Source organism: Bufo bufo, chromosome 4 (assembly GCF_905171765.1).
Source record: "Bufo bufo chromosome 4, aBufBuf1.1, whole genome shotgun sequence".
Taxonomy (NCBI): Eukaryota; Metazoa; Chordata; class Amphibia; order Anura; family Bufonidae; genus Bufo; species Bufo bufo.
In genome coordinates, this window is record NC_053392.1 from 323,743,237 (window position 1) to 323,762,892 (window position 19,656).

General features: G+C 42.5%; 1 protein-coding gene and 1 long non-coding RNA gene across 2 annotated transcripts in view; one reads left to right on the plus strand and one right to left on the minus strand.

Annotated features, from left to right (window-relative positions):
- ASCC3 (activating signal cointegrator 1 complex subunit 3) overlaps nucleotides 1–19,656 on the minus strand; it is a 742,201-nt gene that overhangs the window by 537,930 nt on the left and 184,615 nt on the right. Inside the window, exons 9-10 of the mRNA XM_040428803.1 lie at nucleotides 16,988–17,188; nucleotides 15,227–15,367 (exon numbers count right to left, since the gene is read on the minus strand). Of these exons, the coding sequence (XP_040284737.1) occupies nucleotides 15,227–15,367; nucleotides 16,988–17,188 (342 nt within the window). The remainder of the gene's footprint in view (nucleotides 1–15,226; nucleotides 15,368–16,987; nucleotides 17,189–19,656) is intronic.
- Nucleotides 9,005–16,039, plus strand: LOC120998223. The gene is made up of 4 exons (XR_005778319.1): nucleotides 9,005–9,067; nucleotides 9,208–9,585; nucleotides 10,258–10,408; nucleotides 15,764–16,039. It is a non-coding gene; the product is annotated as an uncharacterized LOC120998223 (long non-coding RNA).

Sequence of the window (19,656 nt, forward strand, 5' to 3'; positions counted from 1 at the left end):
CAACAAAAGAACAACTCCAATCAAAGAAATAACCTGTGAGTCACTGGATGTTTTTCACTTCTGAATTCATCTGACCAGCAATCTGCAATCACTAATCAGGTCTGCAGTGAGATGATATCTTGCACCTTTCTAGCTTTTGAAATAACAAATCTAGCATATATTTACCACTGTTCAGGTCATATTGGGAGCTGTAGTTTCACATTGTTCAAAGCACACTTTAACCAGACTTGGCAATTGCTTTATATGATTGTTAGACTAGGAATAATTGTCCACAGTGAGCTATACTGTAGCCAACTGAGATGTGAAGTAGGGAAATTGTTCACAATTCAAATCCTATCCTCCACCTAAACGAAATCTGACGGGTGACCAGATATTAATTACTATGCAGCATTTTAACAAATGCACCAGGGTGGTCACTAGAGATGAGCGAATCGAAGTTGACGATGTGGAATTCAATCCGAATTTCTGGAAAAATTTGATTTGCACTGAATCCGAATTTCCCGAGGCATTTTTTCCTAATGGCTGCTGTACATGTTAGGACATGTTAAAGCAAAGAACTCTGGGAACAAGGGATCACCCACAATGCCATGCATGCAGCCAATCAGCAGCCAGCCAGCCCTGTGATGTCACAGCCCTATAAATAAATAGTCTCAGCCATCGTGGATTCAGACATTTTCCAGTGTACTTAGTGCCGGGAGAGAAGTCAGCAGGCGCTAGGGAAAGTGCTAGGAAAGACTTGAAAACATTTATTTTGCTGAATAGAAGTTCAGGGAAATATCATTAGAGGTGTAGGGAAAAGATAGGGAGGAATTATTCCACAGTATTGAACAAGAAGAGGGTCCAATAGGGGTGTTTACAGCCTGGGTAATAGGAACAATCCTATTACACCTTGCTGCACTGATTGGGGATCTGGATTGCCATTCTACTGCTGCTTTCAGGTTTGCAATAGATGATACCTCTGTAATTCCAGCAAACCTTTCTTGTTATTTGCGTGCAAGTGCTGTGTGATCCAGCCATTAACAGAGTTTATTACTAGGAAATATTTCTAAGTCTTATTAGCCCATGTGTGGTGCAGTTATATGTTCTAAAGTCATTTTTGGCGTGTAGAAGTGGAAAAAATAAGGGCTTTTTTCCATTCATCAGTGCAGTTATATGTTTTAAAGCCTTTTATGGGGTGTATTACTGAAAAAAAAGGGCTTAGCCGTTGTGAGGTGAAGTGAGAAAATTACAGCCTTTTTTGGCGTGTATAAGTGGAAAAAAATAAGAGCTTATTTACCATTCAGAGGTGCAGTTATATGTTCTAAAGCTTTTTTGGTGGGTATATTAGTGAGAAAAAGGGCTTATTAGCCGTTCAGCGGTGCAAATATATGTTCTAAAGCAGTTTTTTGTTAAGCCGCCGGAGAAGGTGAACATGGCCATTTGCCGAATCTGTGGGCAGAAGGTGAAGTGTGGCCAGGGTGCAGCGTCACCATAAAGTAGATTGGAAGAACCGTGGCTCCAATGCGCATCACCCAGTAGCACGCACCCGATTTCAGGCAATGTTCCACCACCTCAGCCAAAGGGAGCTGTCTGTTCTTCCCATCATCTGTCAGTCCTGATGCTCCTGCTCCTCGCTCTCCTACTCCTCGTCAGTCATTCCATCAGCAATCGATCACTGAAGCGATTGCTAAGAGACAACAAAAGTGTGCATGCACTCATCCAACCGTGCAGAAGCTGAACGTGCTGCTGGCTAAGTTGCTGGTGCTGCAGTCCCTCCCTTTCCAAGTGGTGGACTTTGCACCTTTCAGAGAACTGATGGTTTGTGCAGTCATTTCTTTGCCAAAAAGGCAGTACCAGACCTGCACAAATATGTAGAACAGAAGGTGGGCCAGTCCTTGAGCCTGTTGATGTCTGTCAAAGTGCACGGCTGTGGAACTGTAACTACAGTCAAGGACAATATAGGTCCTTTATGACGCACTGGGTAAATGTGGTTCCTGCCTGGGCAAACGGAGTCACACAGGGGAGGGACTGCTCCCTCTCCTTAATCGAGAAATCGAATCCTGGCTGTCGCCGCGACAACTCAAAATCGGAACCATGATGTCCAATGGCAGGGACACGGCCTGTACACAGGAAACAACAAAGTTTTGAATAGGAGGTTGCAGGACTGAATGATGTAGCAGAGCCATGCAGGCGGAGCCGTAACCAGTAGCAACGGTGCAGGATCGAAAGATGCAGCAGAGCCAGACAGGCGGAGCTTTTACCAGTAGCAACGGTGCAGGACCAAAAGATGTCGCAGACGAGGTCAGACGAGCAATGGGTCAGGGCAGGCGGCACAGGAATGTAGTCAAGCAATCCTGGTCGGCAACAGGAGGTAGCAAGATATCAAAGTAGCAGGGTAAACCGCAAGTAGGAGGAACAAACCAGAGAGCTAGTTCCAAGCAAGAGGACTGCACGAGCAGAAGCTAAACACAATACTCAAGCAATTAGTAACAGGCTTGAGAGGGTTAAATGTGAAACAGGAAGTAAGATGGCACCCAGCTGAGACACAATCCTCCATCTTAACTGAGGGAGAACTTGAGGGCAAGACAATCTGAACTAAACAGACATAGCAGGATGATTCCTGACACATGGTGACCGACAACGGGAAGAACATTGTGTCGGCGCTGCATCAAGGAGGGATGCGCCCTGCATGGCACACGTGTTCAATCTGGTTGTCAAGCGTTTCCTGAAGTCTTCCACCCATCTGCAAGATATCCTAAAAATGGCCAGGAAACTTTGCATGCACTTCAGCCACTCGTACACCGCAAAGCACACCCTCCTCGAGCTGCATCGGCAGAACAGCATCCCCCAACATAGGCTGATATGCGACGTTTCCACCTGTTGGAATTCCACCCTCCATATGTTAGACCCACTATACAGTGAGTAACAGAAGTATTTGACTGTGGGGTGAACAGATGTCTTTAACCGCCTCACGTCCGCCCATAGGATATAAACGTCCTATGGGTGGACGTCTATTTCTGACAGCACGTTTTAAAATGTCCTGTCAGAAATAGCAGCTGCACGCTAATCGTGCAGCTGCTGATCGGGTTGCCCGCTGTCAGTGACAGCAGGGCAACCCTAAGACAAGGCAGGGACAGTGCCCAGGTGTCCCTGCCTTCACGATCGCTGCAGACACACCGCTGTGCGCTTCCTGTTCCGGCCCGGTGGTCATGTGACCGCCGTGACCGGAGAGTGCAGGAGCTGTGTGAGGTCGATCAGCCCTCGATCAGCCCTGCTGTGAGGCTGTACAGCGCAGGATTGCTGCTGTACAGCCTCTATAGGGATGCATTTGTCCTGTAACTGGGGCTACTATGTCAGCCCCAGTTACAGGAGAAATCAACAGTGTAAAAAAAAAAAAAAAAAGTGAAGTAAATGTCCCCCAGAGGTCTTGTATGACCTTATGGGGGACGAAAAGTGTAAAATAAAATAAAAATAAAATAAAGGGTTGAAAAAATAAAATAAAAAAAAGTTTCACATGTAAAAAAAATAAAAAAATCCCAAGTAAGGAAAAAAAAAAAAAAAAAAAAAAAAAAAAAATAGAAAAAATAAAATAGACATATTTAGTATTGCCGCGTCCGTAAAAACCAGCTCTATAAAAATATCACATGACCTAACCCCTCGGGTGAACACCGTAAAAAATTTTTTAAAAAAAATGTGTCAAAACAAGCAATTTTTGTCACCTTGCATCACAAAAGGTGCAACACCAAGTGATCAAAAACGCGTATGTCCCACAAAATGGTACCAATAAAACAGTCACCTCATCCCGCAAAAAATGAGCCCCTACATAAGAAAATCTCTCAAAAAATAAAAAAACTATAGCTCTCAGAACATGGACACATTAAAACAATGCTATTATTGTGTAAAACTTTAATAAATGAGAAAAAGTATACATATTAGGTATCGCCACGTCCGTAACAATCTGCTCTATAAAAATGTCACTTGACTGAACCCCTCAGATGAACGCTGTAAAAATAAATAAATAGAAACTGTGCTAAAACAACCAATTTTTTGGTCACCTTGCCCCATAAAGTGTTATAATGAATGATCAAAAAATCATATGTACCCAAAAATAGTACTAATAAAACTGGCACCTTATCCCCTAGTTTCCAAAATGGGGTCACTTCTTGGGAGTTTCTACTGTAAGGGTGCATCAGGGGGCTTCAAATGGGACATGGCATCTAAAAACCATGTGGAGTTCCTTTCCTTCTGCGCCCTGCCGTGTGCCCATACAGCAGTTTACGACCACATGTGGGGTGTTTCTGTAAACTGCAGAATCTGGGTAATAAATATTGAGTTTTGTTTGGCTGTTAACCATCGATGTGTTAAAGAAAAAAATTGATTAAAATGGAAAATCTGCCAAAAAAGTGAAATTTAAAAATTTGCTCTCCATTTTCCTTTAATTCTTGTGGAACGCCTAAAGGGTTAACAAAGTTTGTAAAATCGGTTTTGAATACCTTGAGGGGTGTAGTTTCTACAATGGGGTCATTTATGGGGGTATCCACTATGTAGGCCCCACAAAGTGACTTCAGACCTGAACTGGTCCTTATAAAGTGGGTTTTGGCAATTTTCTTAAAAATTTGAAGAATTGCTTCTAAACTTCTAAGCCTTCTAACGTCCTAAAAAAATAAAATGACATTTCCAAAATGATGCCAACATAAAGTAGACATATGGGGAATGTTAAATAATAAATATTTTATGAGGTATCACTTTCTGTTTTAAAAGCAGAGAAATTGAAATTTAGAAAATTGCGAATTTTTCAAATTTTTGGGTAAATTTGGGATTTTTTCATAAATAAAGGTGAAATATTTTGACTCAAATTTATGACTATCATGAAGTACAATGTGTCACGAGAAAACAATCTCTGAATGACTTGGATAAATAAAGGCGTTCCAAAGTTATTACCACATAAAGTGAGATATGTCAGTTTTGCAAAATTTGGCCTGGTCAGGAAGGGGGCAAAGGGCCCAGATGGGAAGTGGTTAAAGAGCTCAGACAGGTGCTACTAAGTTAGATTAATGAGTGGAGTAGAGGTCCACTTTTTAAAGGCACGGTAACAAGTATTTGAGAGACAGAATTCTTGCTGTTTCTCAGGCGTTCAAATACTTATGTTCAGCTGTGCAAGACAAATAAATTCTTTAAAAATCACACAATGTGATCTCCTGATTTTTCTTTTTTAAATTATGTCTCTCAGAGTGGGAATACACGTACAATGTAATTTTCAGACCCCTCCATGATTTCCAAGTGGGAGAACTTGCAAAATCGCAGGGTGTTCAAATACTTCTGTTCCTCAATGTACGAACAGAGAAAAGCCATAAACGATTTCTTGATGATCCAAGCGGACAGGAGTACTCCCCTGTGTAACTTCGATGTGAGCCAGTGGAAGCTCATGCGTGACAACTGCCCTTCCTTTGAGGATGCCACATTATTTGCCAGTCGCCAGGACTACGGGATGAACAACGTCATTCTACTGCTTCATATCCTGGAAAAGATGCTGGTAAATATGGCTGGTCAGGGGACTGGAGATGTGGTGCCTACATCTCATGGCTAGATAAGCCCTATGGGGGCAGAACTGGAGGAGGAGGAGAACATTGGAGCACAAGCAATGTGTAGCGAAATGGGTGGTTTTTCTACACAGGTGACAGGAGAGGAGGAGCAGCCAGAGGAGCAAGAGGGAGATGATGAAGACAAGGCAGAGGACCCAGGCACACCGTGGCAGCATGCAGTGGAGATGGAGGCAGGAAGTCCCTTGCGCAAATGACCCGCTGCATGCTCACTTGCTTTGGTAGTGACAGACGAATTGTCACCATTCGGCAGAGGGATGACTTCTAGCTCTCCACTTTGTTGGACCCTCGCTACCTGTCCAAAATGACGGCCTTTTTTTTACACCTGCTGAGAAGGAGAACAAACTGAAATACTATAGAGACATCCTATGTAGTCAGTTGGCCGCTGCCTATCTGCGCCATCGTTCATCCTCTCGCAGGTCTGATCGTTCCACTGTCATGGCTCCTGGGGCGGGGTAGGAGCAGTACCAGCCCCATTAGCAGCAGCTTGAGTCTAGAGTCGATGAGGAGCAGCTTTCTTAAAGGGTTTCTACCACCACATTTTGACCTAATTAGCTGTCAGACACTAGCGATCTGCTGTACCTAACCATGTTACTGTAATTCCTTTCTCTGCAGCGGTTACCCTAAAAAACATAGTTTTATTGGTATGCAAATGAGCCTCTAGGTGCTATGGGGGTGTCTTTTCAGCACCTAGAAGCTCCGTCCACTCACCATTTCTGCCGCCCAGCGCGCTCCAGCCTGCCCCTCTGCTCTAGATTGACAGCCTACTCACGCCTGTGCCGTGTGCTTCTGTATTCTGCGCAGGCGCAGTGACTGTTGGACTGCTCCCTGCGCCGTAATCGGCGCAGGCGCAGTGAAGATGCCGGCGCAGGGAGACAGTCACTGCGCCTGCGCCGAATACAGAAGCACACGGCGCAGGCGCGAGAATTCGGCAGAGATGGAGAGAAGTAGGCTGTCAATCTAGAGTAGAGGGGCGGGCTGGAGCGCGCTGGGCGGCAGAAATGGTGAGTGGACGGAGCCTCTAGGTGCTGAAAAGACACCCCCATAGCACCTAGAGGCTCATTTGCATACCAATAAAACTACGTTTTTTAGGGTAACCGCTGCAGAGAAAGGAATTACAATAGCATGGTTAGGTACAGCAGACACTAGCAGATCGCTAGTGTCTGACAGCTAATTAGGTCAAAATGTAGTGGTAGAAACCCTTTAACCCACTTAGTGAAAAAACTACTCACCAACAGCAGCAGCTAGACCTGGAGCAGAACCGGAACCAGCAGGTGGTGGCATACTTTGACAGCACCCTGCCACCCCACATTGAAGATGCGCTGGACTACTGCGAAGCCAAATTGGATTTGAGGCCGCAACTGGCCGAGTTTTCCCTGGAAAAGCTGTCCTGGCCGGCCAGCAGTGTGGCATCAGAGGGGGTGTTTGGTGCGGCCGGGGCCATAGTTACTCCAAGGAGAACTCACCTGTCCACCCAAAACGTGGAGAGACTGACCTTTGTCAAGATGAATCAGGCGTGGATCAGCCAGGATTTTCACTCACCAATACCTGATGCATCAGATTAGATCATCCATGCTGCCTCACCCAAACCTTGATAAAAGAGACTGGTTTCCTCTGGTTACTTGACTCAGCTACTATTCTGATGCTGCCACCTGCCTGATGCCACACATCTGATGCCAAGTGCTCCTTCTTACACCCACCATCGTCAGCAGGTATTGTTATTGCCACCCACCTCCCCACTCTGTCACCGGGTCACTCTGTAGACTCCTTATGCTGCTGCCACCTCACCACTCAGGTCTCCTCATGCCGCTGTTGCTACCTCCACACTATGTCATTGTGCCACTCTGTGGCCTCCTGATGCTGCTGCCACTTCCACACTATCTCACCTTGTCAGTCTGAGGCCTCCTCATGCTGCTTATGCCACCTTCACACTCTGTCATTGTGCAACTCTGTGGTCTCCTCATGGTGCTGCTAACTCAACACTATGTAAATGGGCAACTCTGTGGTCTCCTAATGCTGCTGCTGCTGCCACCTCCCCATTATGTCATTGGGCCACTCTGTGGACTTCTCAAACTGTTCTCCCACCCTCCCCACTCTATGACTGGGTCACTATTATGCCTTTTGGCCTGGTTGACATCTTTATTTAACCCTTCTTCTGATCTGTCAGAAGGAAGGAAAAATTAGGCTCACAATGGATCCTATCTGTGTAGCAGCTGTAAGGCCTGTATGGTCCCATCAGAACTGGCTTATGATTTGGTAGCCAAAAGCAGGAGTGGGTACAAAAAACACAGAAGACATGAAAATATTCCATTGATGTGTCATCTCTGTTTTGGATCCTTTCCTATATTTTTTTATTTATTTTTTTGGGCTTTAGCAATACTGATGGATTACTGACCAAATGCTGACCGAGTGAAGGTAGATGCTCAACAGACAGGATCCGTTTTTTGGGGGGGTTATTGTTCTAACGGATCAGAGGAAGGGCAAAATAATCACTGACATCAACATTAACCTATTGCTGACACCCCTTGACTCTGTGAGGGGCTCTACTTGTACAAGCGTTCTGCAGACATCTATGTAGAATCAGCTGACGACTGTGTAAAAGGAGTGCACTCTTGCTCGCTACAGTAGGATACTGGGCCTCTGCACGGTTTTTTATACCTGGCGCTAACATCGACCTGCAAGGCTGAGTTGACACTTGAGTTATTTGGTCAGTTTTGGCCCCGTAACTGCCCAAATAAGAGAAGTGTGCAGTGATTCTAAGAGCGACGCCTGTCATGTGCGTGTCATACTGACTCACAGTATTATTTCACTACCACAGCAGACTCACTATGCGTGTTACTGTAAGGCACAGTGTTCTACACCATTATACATGATCTCTGCAGCCGGGAAATAGCTGTTTTTTAACATGATTTGCCGCAAATAAATTCAGATCGGATCAAATCTTTCTGGAAAATTCGGCAAACCGGACAAATAACATTTTTGAGAAATTCACTCATCTCTAGTGCTCAGTGGTCACCATGAGGCAGAATGATAGGGCTCTAAATGACCAGAGCATATTCTCACCCTCTGAAAGTAAACCATGCAGTATGAACGGTTTTAGTGCTTTTTTTTTTATCATATGCTACTAGTCTACACAGCAGGTTTTATCATTACAGTCACAATATTTTCAGCCTGTAATACTAAATTATGAAACTTTTTAATATAGACTATTAAAGAGGTCGTCCAAGTTATATTTCTGCTACCAGCTCTGCCCGTTCAATCTTCCCTGTTGTTGCAGCCATTTTTGGCTACAGCGATAATGTGTCCATGTACCTTGGATACCAGTGCAGCCAATCACTGGCCTCAGTGTTATATGGCACAAACGCCGAGACAATAAATTGCTGTAGCGGTCACAGAGTATACAATTATGTCATCAGTGCAGCCAAGAAAATTCAACCCTGCAGGGAGGATGAGCGCAGCAGTGCTGGAAACATTGGAAAATATAATAAGTGAGTATGTTATTTCAGTATTTTACCACAAGTGCTGACTGAGGTTAACTTTTTATTAATAAATCCCTTTCTCACACTTTATATCTCAAGATTTTTGTAGAACCTTTAAAAAGGTCACCATATTTTGTTTTTAATGTCAGATATGTAGCCAAGAAGATTACATCATGTCACATACTATTTCATACACTGAGAAACTAAAGTAGAAGAAACTGAACAGCTGAAGATATGCAAACATTTGAAGGAGTTTCTGGAAACCTTAACACAGCTTAAAGGAAACAATAAGATACACAAAGATTCTTCTATAAGATAAAGAGCTTTGTTACGTTCACAAATAATGCAAGTCTCATTGCTTACTCTGTGAATCTCATCACCTAAGGCACCAATGTTATTGCTGCTTATAGAGATGTTTTATTATATCTGGCTCGTGGAAATGAGATCTCCTGCCAATATAACAGCTCTTCCAAGACGTTTGTACATGTCAGCAGGCTAAGCAGACAATTCCTGAGCACTCGGAAAATGTAAGTGCACTTGGTTTTACTCACTAGGTAGAGTTAATCTCTTTTGATAAATGGCATATTTGATTTTTCAGTGGCTATTTCCACTTTGTTGAACCTACATACTTAACTGGTCAACCTTCCTAGCTGTACATGTAAAAAAAAAAAATAAGATCATCCCCTGAATTGCACAGCCAATAAATTGCAGGGATTTTCAGGCCAGAAACGGTGATTGTGACACATTGTAATATTTTATGCCATTTCCTTTGTATTTGTAAACTTGGCACACACTATGTGCCAATAACATTATGAGCATCAGGGATCTCCCTGTTCCTCAGTTTAATTAATTTAGAGTAGAGGTTCAGATTGGATTTCATTTTGATTAGCCTTCTTTTAAATGTTCATGCCTTTTGCTCTTTGGTTGGGGAAAGCATAAGCACTGTGTGTGCATTTGTATCCAGAATCCTTGTATTCTTTGTAACCTATTCTAGTATGTTGAGTTGAATCAGTGTTGCTTGGGATCTGTAGTCCCTCTGCCCTTAACTGCTACCAGCATTGAAGGTTGTGTTTTTTTTAATTTCCCTGTGGATCCTTTAATTGCCTGTTTTTGAGTTGTTTTTTGATTTGGCTCTAGATCCTAGATCCTTCTTGATGTTTCGCTGGGTATTATTCAGATCAGAGTCAGTTTCATTTCAGTGGTTGTTTATTTCTGTTCACCGTCATACATCCATTCTCAGTCTGTATACCATCACAATCTTCCGGGTGCTGTATTGCCTGACTGTCATCTCTTTCACCTATTTGCGCTGTCATCCATATGCCATCATCATTCAGCTCCTGTCATCTATTGGTGAGTTTACTGGCGAACAATTATTGCCTGAGAGCATTGTTATATGCTTCATAATATTCTTGTGACAGACCAGCCCTTCTGCAAGTCCTGGGGGTATATGAGTACTGGAAAGCACTAATACTACCCACTATAGATGAAGTTCAGTTCTACAGTCTTGTGAATAACTAGCATTGTCAAAATATATCAATACATTGTGCTGTGGTAGATCTCAATTAACTATGCACAAGGTAAAAAACAGATAGGACAAAATAACAGAAAAAGTCAATGTGCATAACTATTCACCCCTCTAAAGTCAAAACATAGTAACATAGTACATAAAGCCGAAAAAAGACATCTGTCCATCCAGTTCGGCCTGTTATCCTGCAAGTTGATCCAGAGGAAGGCAACAAAACCCCTGTGAGGTACAAGCCAATTTTCCCCACTTTAGGGGAATAAATAATTCCTTCCCGATTCCAATCAGGCAATCAGAATAACTCCCTGGATCAACGACCCCTCTCTAGTAGCTATAGCCTGTAATATTATTACGCTCCAGAAATACATCCAAGCCCCTGGATGTAGAGCCACCTTTTGCAGAAATCACAGCTCCAAGTCGCTTTGGATGAGTCTCTATGAGCTTGCCACATCTTACCACTGGGATATTTGCCCATTCCACCAGCTCCTTCAAGTTGGATGGTTTGCGCTTGTGAACAGCAATCTTTAAGTCTGACCACAGATTTTCTATTGGATTGAGATCTGGGCTTTGACTAGGCCATTCCAAAACATTTACATGTTTCCCCTTAAACCACTCAAGTGTTGCTTTAGCAGTGTGTTTGGGGTCATTGTCCTGCTGGACGGTGAACCTCCGTCCTTGCCTCAAATCACGCACAGAGTGGTACAGGTTTTGTTCAAGAATATCCCTGTATTGAGCACCATCCATCTTTCCCTCAACTCTGACCAGTTTCCCAGTCCTGGCTGCTGAAAAACATCCACACAGCATGATGCTGCCACCACCATGTTTCACTGTGGGGATGGTGTTCTTTGGGTGATGTGATGTGTTGGGTTTGCGCCAGACATAGCGTTTTCTATGATGGCCGAAAAGTTCAATTTTAGTCTTATCAGACCAGAGCACCTTCCTCCATACATTTTGGGAGTCTCTCACAAGCCTTTTCACAAACTCACAATGTGCCTTTTTGTTGTTAGCTGAAAGTAATGGCTTTCTTCTGGCCACTTTGCCATAAAGCCCAACTCTATGTAGCGTACGGCTTATTTTCGTCCTATGTACAGATAATCCAGTCTCTGCTGTGGAACTGTGCAGCTCATCCAGGGTTACCTTAGGTCTCTGTGCTGCCTCTCTGATTAATGCCCTCCTTGCTCGGTCCGTGAGTTTTGGTGGGCGGCCGTCTCTTGGCAGGTTTGCTGTTGTGCCATGTTCTTTCCATTTAGTTATGATCGATTTGATGGTGCTCCTGGGGATCATCAAATATTTGGATATTTTTTTATAACCTAACCCTGACTTGTACTTCTCAACAACATTGTCCCTTACTTGTTTGGAGAGTTCCTTGGTCTTCATGGCAGTGTTTGGTTAGTGATGTGGTAAGGTGTGTATATGTAATGACAGATCATGTGACACTTAGATTGCACACAGGTGGACGTCATTTCACTAATTATGTGACTTGTGAAGGTAATTGGTTGTACCAAAGCTTTTTATGGGCTTCCTAACAAAGGGGGTGAATACATACGCACATGCCAATTTTCTGTTTTCTATTTCTAAACAACAGTTTTATTTATTTGTTTTTCTCATTTCACTGCACCAACTTAGACTATTGTGTTCTGATCCATCACATAAAATTCAGATTAACAAAACATTGAATTTAAGGCTGTAATGTAACAAAACACAAAAAAAGTCAAGGCACTGTGTATATATTAGGGATCGACCGATTATCGGTTTGGCCGATATTATCGGCCGATATTGAGGATTTTGAACGTTATCGGTATCGGCATCTATTTTGCCGATATACCGATAATGTATGGGGAACACAGAACGCGCTGCTCTCAGCGCGTTCTGTGTTCCCTCCGCAGCACAGGGGAGAAGGAAGCAGTGTCTCCCTCCCCCTGTGATGCTGCTGCCGCTGCCGCCAATGAGAGGAGAGAACATAAGAGGAGGGGAGGGGCTGTGGCCACTGCGCCACCAATGAAGATAAGCCTTTCAATCATTCATATACAGGAGGCGGGAGCTGGCTGCAGAATCACATAGCCGGCTCCCGACCTCTATGAGCGATAGCTGCGATCCGCGGTAGTTAACTCCTCAGGTGCCGCGGATCGCAGCTACCGCTCATAGAGGTCGGGAGCCGGCTATGTGATTCTGCAGCCAGCTCCCGCCTCCTGTATATGAATGATTGAGAGACTTATCTTCATTGGTGGCGCAGTGCGCCCCCCCCCCCCCCAAGCCCCCCAGTATTAATCATTGGTGGCGCAGTGCGCCCCCACCCCAATCCCGGCCAATAGTAAAAACATTGGTGGCGCAGTGCGCCCCCCCCACCCAGTATTACTCATTGGTGGCAGTGGCCACAGGATCCCCTCTCCCCTGCTCCTCCGATCGGAGCCCCAGCTGTGTAAGCCTGGGGCTCCGATCGGTTACCATGGCAGCCAGGACGCTATTGAAGCCCTGGCTGCCATGGTAAGCTCCATGCTGCTGTGTGCACAAAGCACAGAGCAGCAGGGACAGTGTGAGATCCTATTCACCCTGATAGAGATCTATCAGGGGGAATAGGACAAGGGTTCTAGTCCCTAAGGGGGCTAAAAGTTAGTAAAAAAAAAAAAAAAAAAAATATTAAGTATAAATGAAAAAGACTTATAAAAAAAAAATACACATTAACAATAAACATATTAATTTTCAGCAGATTTGTGTAGGAATTTTTTTTTTTTCTCAAAAATGAAAATTCCCAGAATATCGGTATAAATTATCGGCTATCGGCCTGAAAGTTCACAAATTATCGGTATCGGCCCTAAAAAATCTATATCGGTCGATCCCTAGTGTATATATATATATATATATATATATATATATATATATACACACACACTGAATATAAAAACACTTAAACATAATTTTGGAGATTGCATAGCTATCATTTGTCATAGTGTCTTCAAAAAATGAAAGTGCTGCTGTGACTCGCTGCTATGGGCAACAAAGTTTTTTTTAGACATTTCTTTTTGTAAATCTGCCCCGTCTCAGATGGAAACTGTGGCATAAACATCCACCTACTAGGTACAGGACGCAACCAAGAACTACAAAATAAAGTATGCATGTTGTGTGTGCATATGCTAATACAATAAAAATTATTTTAAAAAAGGGGTTAAATTTAAGTTGGCACAATGCCGTTGTCAGATAGAGCTATGAAAAGGCAATGGATGAGAATTAAGACTGACGTTTTCTACACCAATCTTGATCTCATCTGAACTGGAGTGAGAGACACCTAATTTATTAAGAAACAGATGCCTCTTAATAAAATGTTGCGCATATCTGACCCTGCATGCGTCAGAAACTGAAAGCTACACAAGCCAAGGGCTGATGTACAATTTAGCAATAATTTACGCCTGTTTCTGACATAAATGATAGTAACCCAGCGGAAAGCTTGACGCACCACCACTCTCTTCTTGCCACTTTAGAAAGGTGGCGAGAAGTGCAGAAAGTCGCAAATTACGCATGCACCATACTTTGCAACTTTTTGATGCCACCTAAAAACCTTGATAAATCTCCTCCTCTGTGCGGCACCTGAGGGGTTAACTTCCGCTGAACTGCTGCTGGCACCCGCTTCCTGTATTAAGGGGTAATTATCATTGGTGGCGCAGTGCGCCCCCCCAGTATTAAAATCATTGGTGGCAGTGGCCACAGGGTCCCCTTTCCCCTCCCCCTCATTGGTGGCAGTGGCAGCTTCTGATCGGAGCCCCAGCAGTGTAATCCTGGGGCTCCGATCAGTTACCATGGCAGCCAGGACGCTACTGAAGTCCTGGCTGCCATAGTCAGCTCCCTGCTGCCCTGTGCACAAAGCACAGGCAGCAGGGACAGTGTGAAGTCCTATTCACCCTGATAGAGCGAATAGGACAAGGGATCAAAAGATCAAAGGTTCTGGCCCCTAAGGGGAGAAATTGTTATTAAATAAAGTGTAAAAAAAAAAATATATATAAATCACCCCCATATTTACTAATGTTAGTGCAACTAGATTTTACTGCAAATTGTATCAAAGCGTGCCACAATCTGGCACATCTAGGTTTAGAGGAGGATTATGCACCTGGTCTAAAAAAGAGATGTGGCTTAAAGGAAAACGTGGCTTCATGGGTGTGGCCAAAGATGTGACGCTTTGGGCTCAAATTGTGTCACAAATCTGGCATAAAAGTCTGCCTCACACTAAAATAACTAATAGTTGGTATACAGTTAAAGAAGAGTGTCTGTTTATGCACCATATTTATCATCCAGCCTGAGCCTCTGTTAAAAATTTGGTACATGTTTATGCCATCTACAAGCTTATCTGCCTCACTGTGCCAAAAAAAAGCAGCCATAAAAAGTGTTTTGGGGTGAGTCTATATAAAATGAAGAGCAACACTTATACCGTACACAACAAGGAAGAGTATTTCAACTTATGACAGCTATCAATTATCAGCAAAAGCCTAATTTTTTACCGTTTTCAACTAGAAGAATTTTTCAAAAGCAAACACGATATTCATTTATCCTAATAATAAATTGCAAATACAATTCCAATAAGTAAAATGAATAACGTGAAAGGAAAGATATAAACAGCATAAAGCAAATGCCACACATTTAACCTTAACTGAACTTACCTGGGTGCGTAAAATTTCACCTTTTGACAACTGCATATCACCAGTCAGCTCTTTCACGGCGATACCCAGTGGCTCTAGACGCTTGCTGAAGTAATTTGTCATCTCAGCTGCCAGGGCCTTCATAGGAGCTACATACACAATCTGTACAAAAACGACAACAAGTTGATAAATGAGCAAAACTCACAATGTCATTCGTCCCAAAGCAACCAGTACAAATCACAATTTATTGTGAAATATGATTGGAGGTACTTCCAGTGAAAAATCTTAATCGTGATATATGAAAAGTCGTTATCTTCCCTGGATAAGTGTGCAGCTGTTTAGAGGACAATGGATTCTGTTTATGTAGCCTCATCACTTTGAAAATTGGTTCTGCATCAAAGCTAAACGCATTTTCATAGCTTTTCACATGGGTAATAAGATTTGCAGGACACAAACACCAATTGCTGTAATAGTAATGAACTAAATTAAGCAGAATTCTTTGTGTGAATTAGAAATGACTAACACCCTCAAAAAACTTTTTCTTTTATCTACTTGTAGGAGACACCAGAACTACTCTACAAGGCATAACTGCTTCCATCAGAAGTATAGCAGCTCGAGCCTAATGCAATTCCTGCCTGATTTGGCCTTGTCCTGGTTTTACATTACGATGAGAGGATGCCGAGTGGATATACACACCACATTTTATAGTAACCGCTATATTGTGTTGTGATGACAACAGATAGGATTTTGTCACATAAATCAGTGTTCCCCAACTCCAGCCCTCGAGGCCCACCTTCCGGTCATGTTTTCAGGATTTCCTTAGTATTGAGCAGGTGATACAATTAGTGTTGATGCATCAGGACTTACTTCAGGCATTCCTTCTGTGGGATATTCTCAAATCCTGACCGGTAGGTGGGCCCTGAGGACTGGAGTTGGGGAACACTGACATAAATTAAACAAAACGTTATATTCTCTCCATACAGGAAAATATACATTTCTCCAACTGGTGCCTAGAATTCCCCATGATCCTGCAAGAGCGCCAATTGGAAGGGTATGGTACCAGATTTTCGGTGGAATTTTCAAGATGGATATGCTGCGGATTTGTTGTGGATTTCACACTATACATTGCCTAGGGTTATTCGCAGCATAAGTTGACATGCTTGAAAGCGAACCTGTCAACTTGAAAACACAACGCAATCTGCGGGAAGCAGGTCATATTGCAAGAGGCGTTGACGAGATTGATATAAAGTTTTGTGGTAAAATATTTAGTATAACCTGTATTTCATTCATATAAATTCCTGCTCATTCTGGGCTTTGGAGTCAAGGAGGCGATCCTATCAGTGATTGACAGCTATCTCTGTATATATAGTCATAGAGGGACGGCTGTTAATCCCTGATGAGTGACACCTTGACTTCCAGGACTATAGTAGGCAGGAATCTATATGAATGAAATACAGGTTACACTGATTATTTTCCTACAAACTGTATCAATCTACTCAGTTCATCCTGTTCTGTACAATGTTGCCTGTAGCTCAGACAACATGGTCTAGGTGACAGGTTCTCTTTAAGGACCAAGCTACAATATATATAAAATTTTGCACCATTCACAGTGTTTCCCTTTTTTTTACAATCCATTTTTAGTCTGGATCTATTTTTTCATCAACAAAGGTGTGTGAAATACCCTCTTAACCATGCATTCTGCCCTGTAAATAAATGTTTTTTTTATACAGTGGTCCAAGTAGTGTAACAGGCATTAAAGACCGTACTACAGCCATAGCTTACCTTAAAATCATCCTTTTTAATGACACCTTGCTGAATATTTTGTCGAATTACATGCAAGACTGTTAGCATGGCAATGTTAGTTTTGCCGGCTCCAGTTGGTGCACAGATAAGCATGTTTTCATTTGTATTATAAGCCGTTTCAAAAACTATTGACTGGATGCGGTTCAGTCGTTTCACACCCTTGAAGACAAGCTGCCCAATCTGATGTGGAAAAAATACAGAAAAGTTAGAAAGAAATATTATAGTTTCAAGTTATAAAGTAACATACAACACTGTAGTTCAATAAAAGTCTAAAGAATGGAGCTGCTGAAAGTGTGAAAAATAGGATGAGAAGCTAATCCATGTTGCAAATCCAATTAAAAGAGTTTAATGTGACATTAAGCCTCAACAGAAAAAAAAGTTATGCTAATTATATTAAAATATAATGATATGCTAAGCTGGTTGTGTGTGTCCTAGCAATTCTACACTAAATGTAAAAGAAACAGAAGTTCATTCCATTTACTGTGGTTGTCATGCTGGGGACAGACAAGAAATGGTGCCAACACTGCACTTACATACAAAACACCAAGTCAAGACTACTGCAACTAACATTACCATTAGAAGTTATGAATAAAAAAATAATAAACTATATAATAATAAACTATATATAAACTCCTAATAAACTATATTAAAGTGGATTTGTCAGTACTCCTAAAATATCAGATAGGATCTGACAGAGAAGGAGGTGCTGAGCTCAGTTTTTTTTATAATTATAATTCTGCATCTTCATGTAAAAAGATACTTAAAAAATCTAAAAGATTTATAGAGAAAGTCTGTGCCTCTTGCTACCCCTGCCCACAAAGAATGACTGACAGTTTTTCCTGGATGAGTCTGGTACACAGGAAGGGCCATCACTTCCCTAAAAACCCAAACAGGAGAAACAATTAAATTCTCAAAAATTAATTAATTGTTTATGAATACACCTAGGCCCCTTGCTGACGAGTGCATGTCACGCTGCAAGTCCGCAGCGCAGGCGTGAACTTCCAGCACTGCCGGGGACACATAGCATTAAATTGATTTATGCCGCCATGTAACCCATAGAGATCTGGAATGTATTGTATAACACTAACATAATGCTCTCAGTAGAGATGAGCAAATTTCATATTTTGAAATTCGATCACACTTCGTTTGGTGGTAAAAGCAGAATTGTGTTATGGATTCCGTTACCACAAACCATAAAGCAATTCTATGACGGAATGCATAACGGAATGCCTTTAGAGGCATTCCGTTATTCATTCCGTCATAATAGAAGTCTATCTCCACTGTCACTAGTGGAGTACCTCAGGGGTCAGTATTGGGCCCTATTCTCTTCAATATATTTATTAATGATCTTGTAGAAGGCTTGCATAGTAAAATATCAATTTTCGCAGATGACACTAAACTGTGTAAAGTAATTAACACTGAAGAGGACAGTATACTACTACAGAGGGATCTGGATAGATTGGAGTCTTGGGCAGATAAGTGGCAGATGAGGTTTAACACTGAGAAATGTAAAGTTATGCACATGGGAAGGAATAATGCAAGTCACCCGTACATACTAAATGGTAAAACACTCGGTAACACTGACATGGAAAAGGATCTAGGAATTTTAATAAACAGCAAACTAAGCTGCAAAAAACAGTGTCAGGCAGCGGCTGCCAAGGCCAATAAGATAATGGGTTGCATCAAAAGGGGCATAGATGCCCGTGATGAGAACATATTCCTACTACTTTACAAATCACTGGTCAGACCACACATGGAGTACTGTGTACAGTTCTGGGCTCCTGTAAACAAGGCAGACATAGCAGAGCTGGAGAGGGTCCAGAGGAGGGCAACTAAAGTAATAACTGGAATGGGGCAACTACAGTATCCTGAAAGATTATCAAAATTAGGGTTATTCACGTTAGAAAAAAGACGACTGAGGGGAGATCTAATTACTATGTATAAATATATCAGGGGGCAGTACAGAGATCTCTCCCATCATCTATTTATCCCCAGGACTGTGACTGTGACGAGGGGACATCCTCTGCGTTTGGAGGAAAGAAGGTTTGTACACAAACATAGAAAAGGGTTCTTTACGGTAAGAGCAGTGAGACTATGGAACTCTCTGCCTGAGGAGGTGGTGATGGTGAGTACAATAAAGGAATTCAAGAGGGGCCTGGATGTATTTCTGGAGTGTAATAATATTACAGGCTATAGCTACTAGAGAGGGGTCGTTGATCCAGGGAGTTATTCTGATTGCCTGATTGGAGTCGGGAAGGAATTTTTTATTCCCCTAAAGTGAGGAAAATTGGCTTCTACCTCACAAGGTTTTTTTTGCCTTCCTCTGGATCAACTTGTAGGATGACAGGCCGAACTGGATGGACAAATGTCTTTTTTCGGCCTTATGTACTATGTTACTATGTTACTATGGGCTGAAAAACAGATCCGTCCTGTTTCCGTCATGCAGGGGAGTCCTCTCCTGCATAACGGAAACGGGACTGATCTGTTATGTTGTTATTATTGACATTTACTTTAAAACACCATTAACACCAGGGCACTGGAACATACTGCCCTTTATGCAAACCGCAAGTAATAAAAGCAAGAGGAGCATTAGAACTTCACAAATGTATTTATTAAAATCCCTGCCTATTGGGTCTTATGAGACCAGT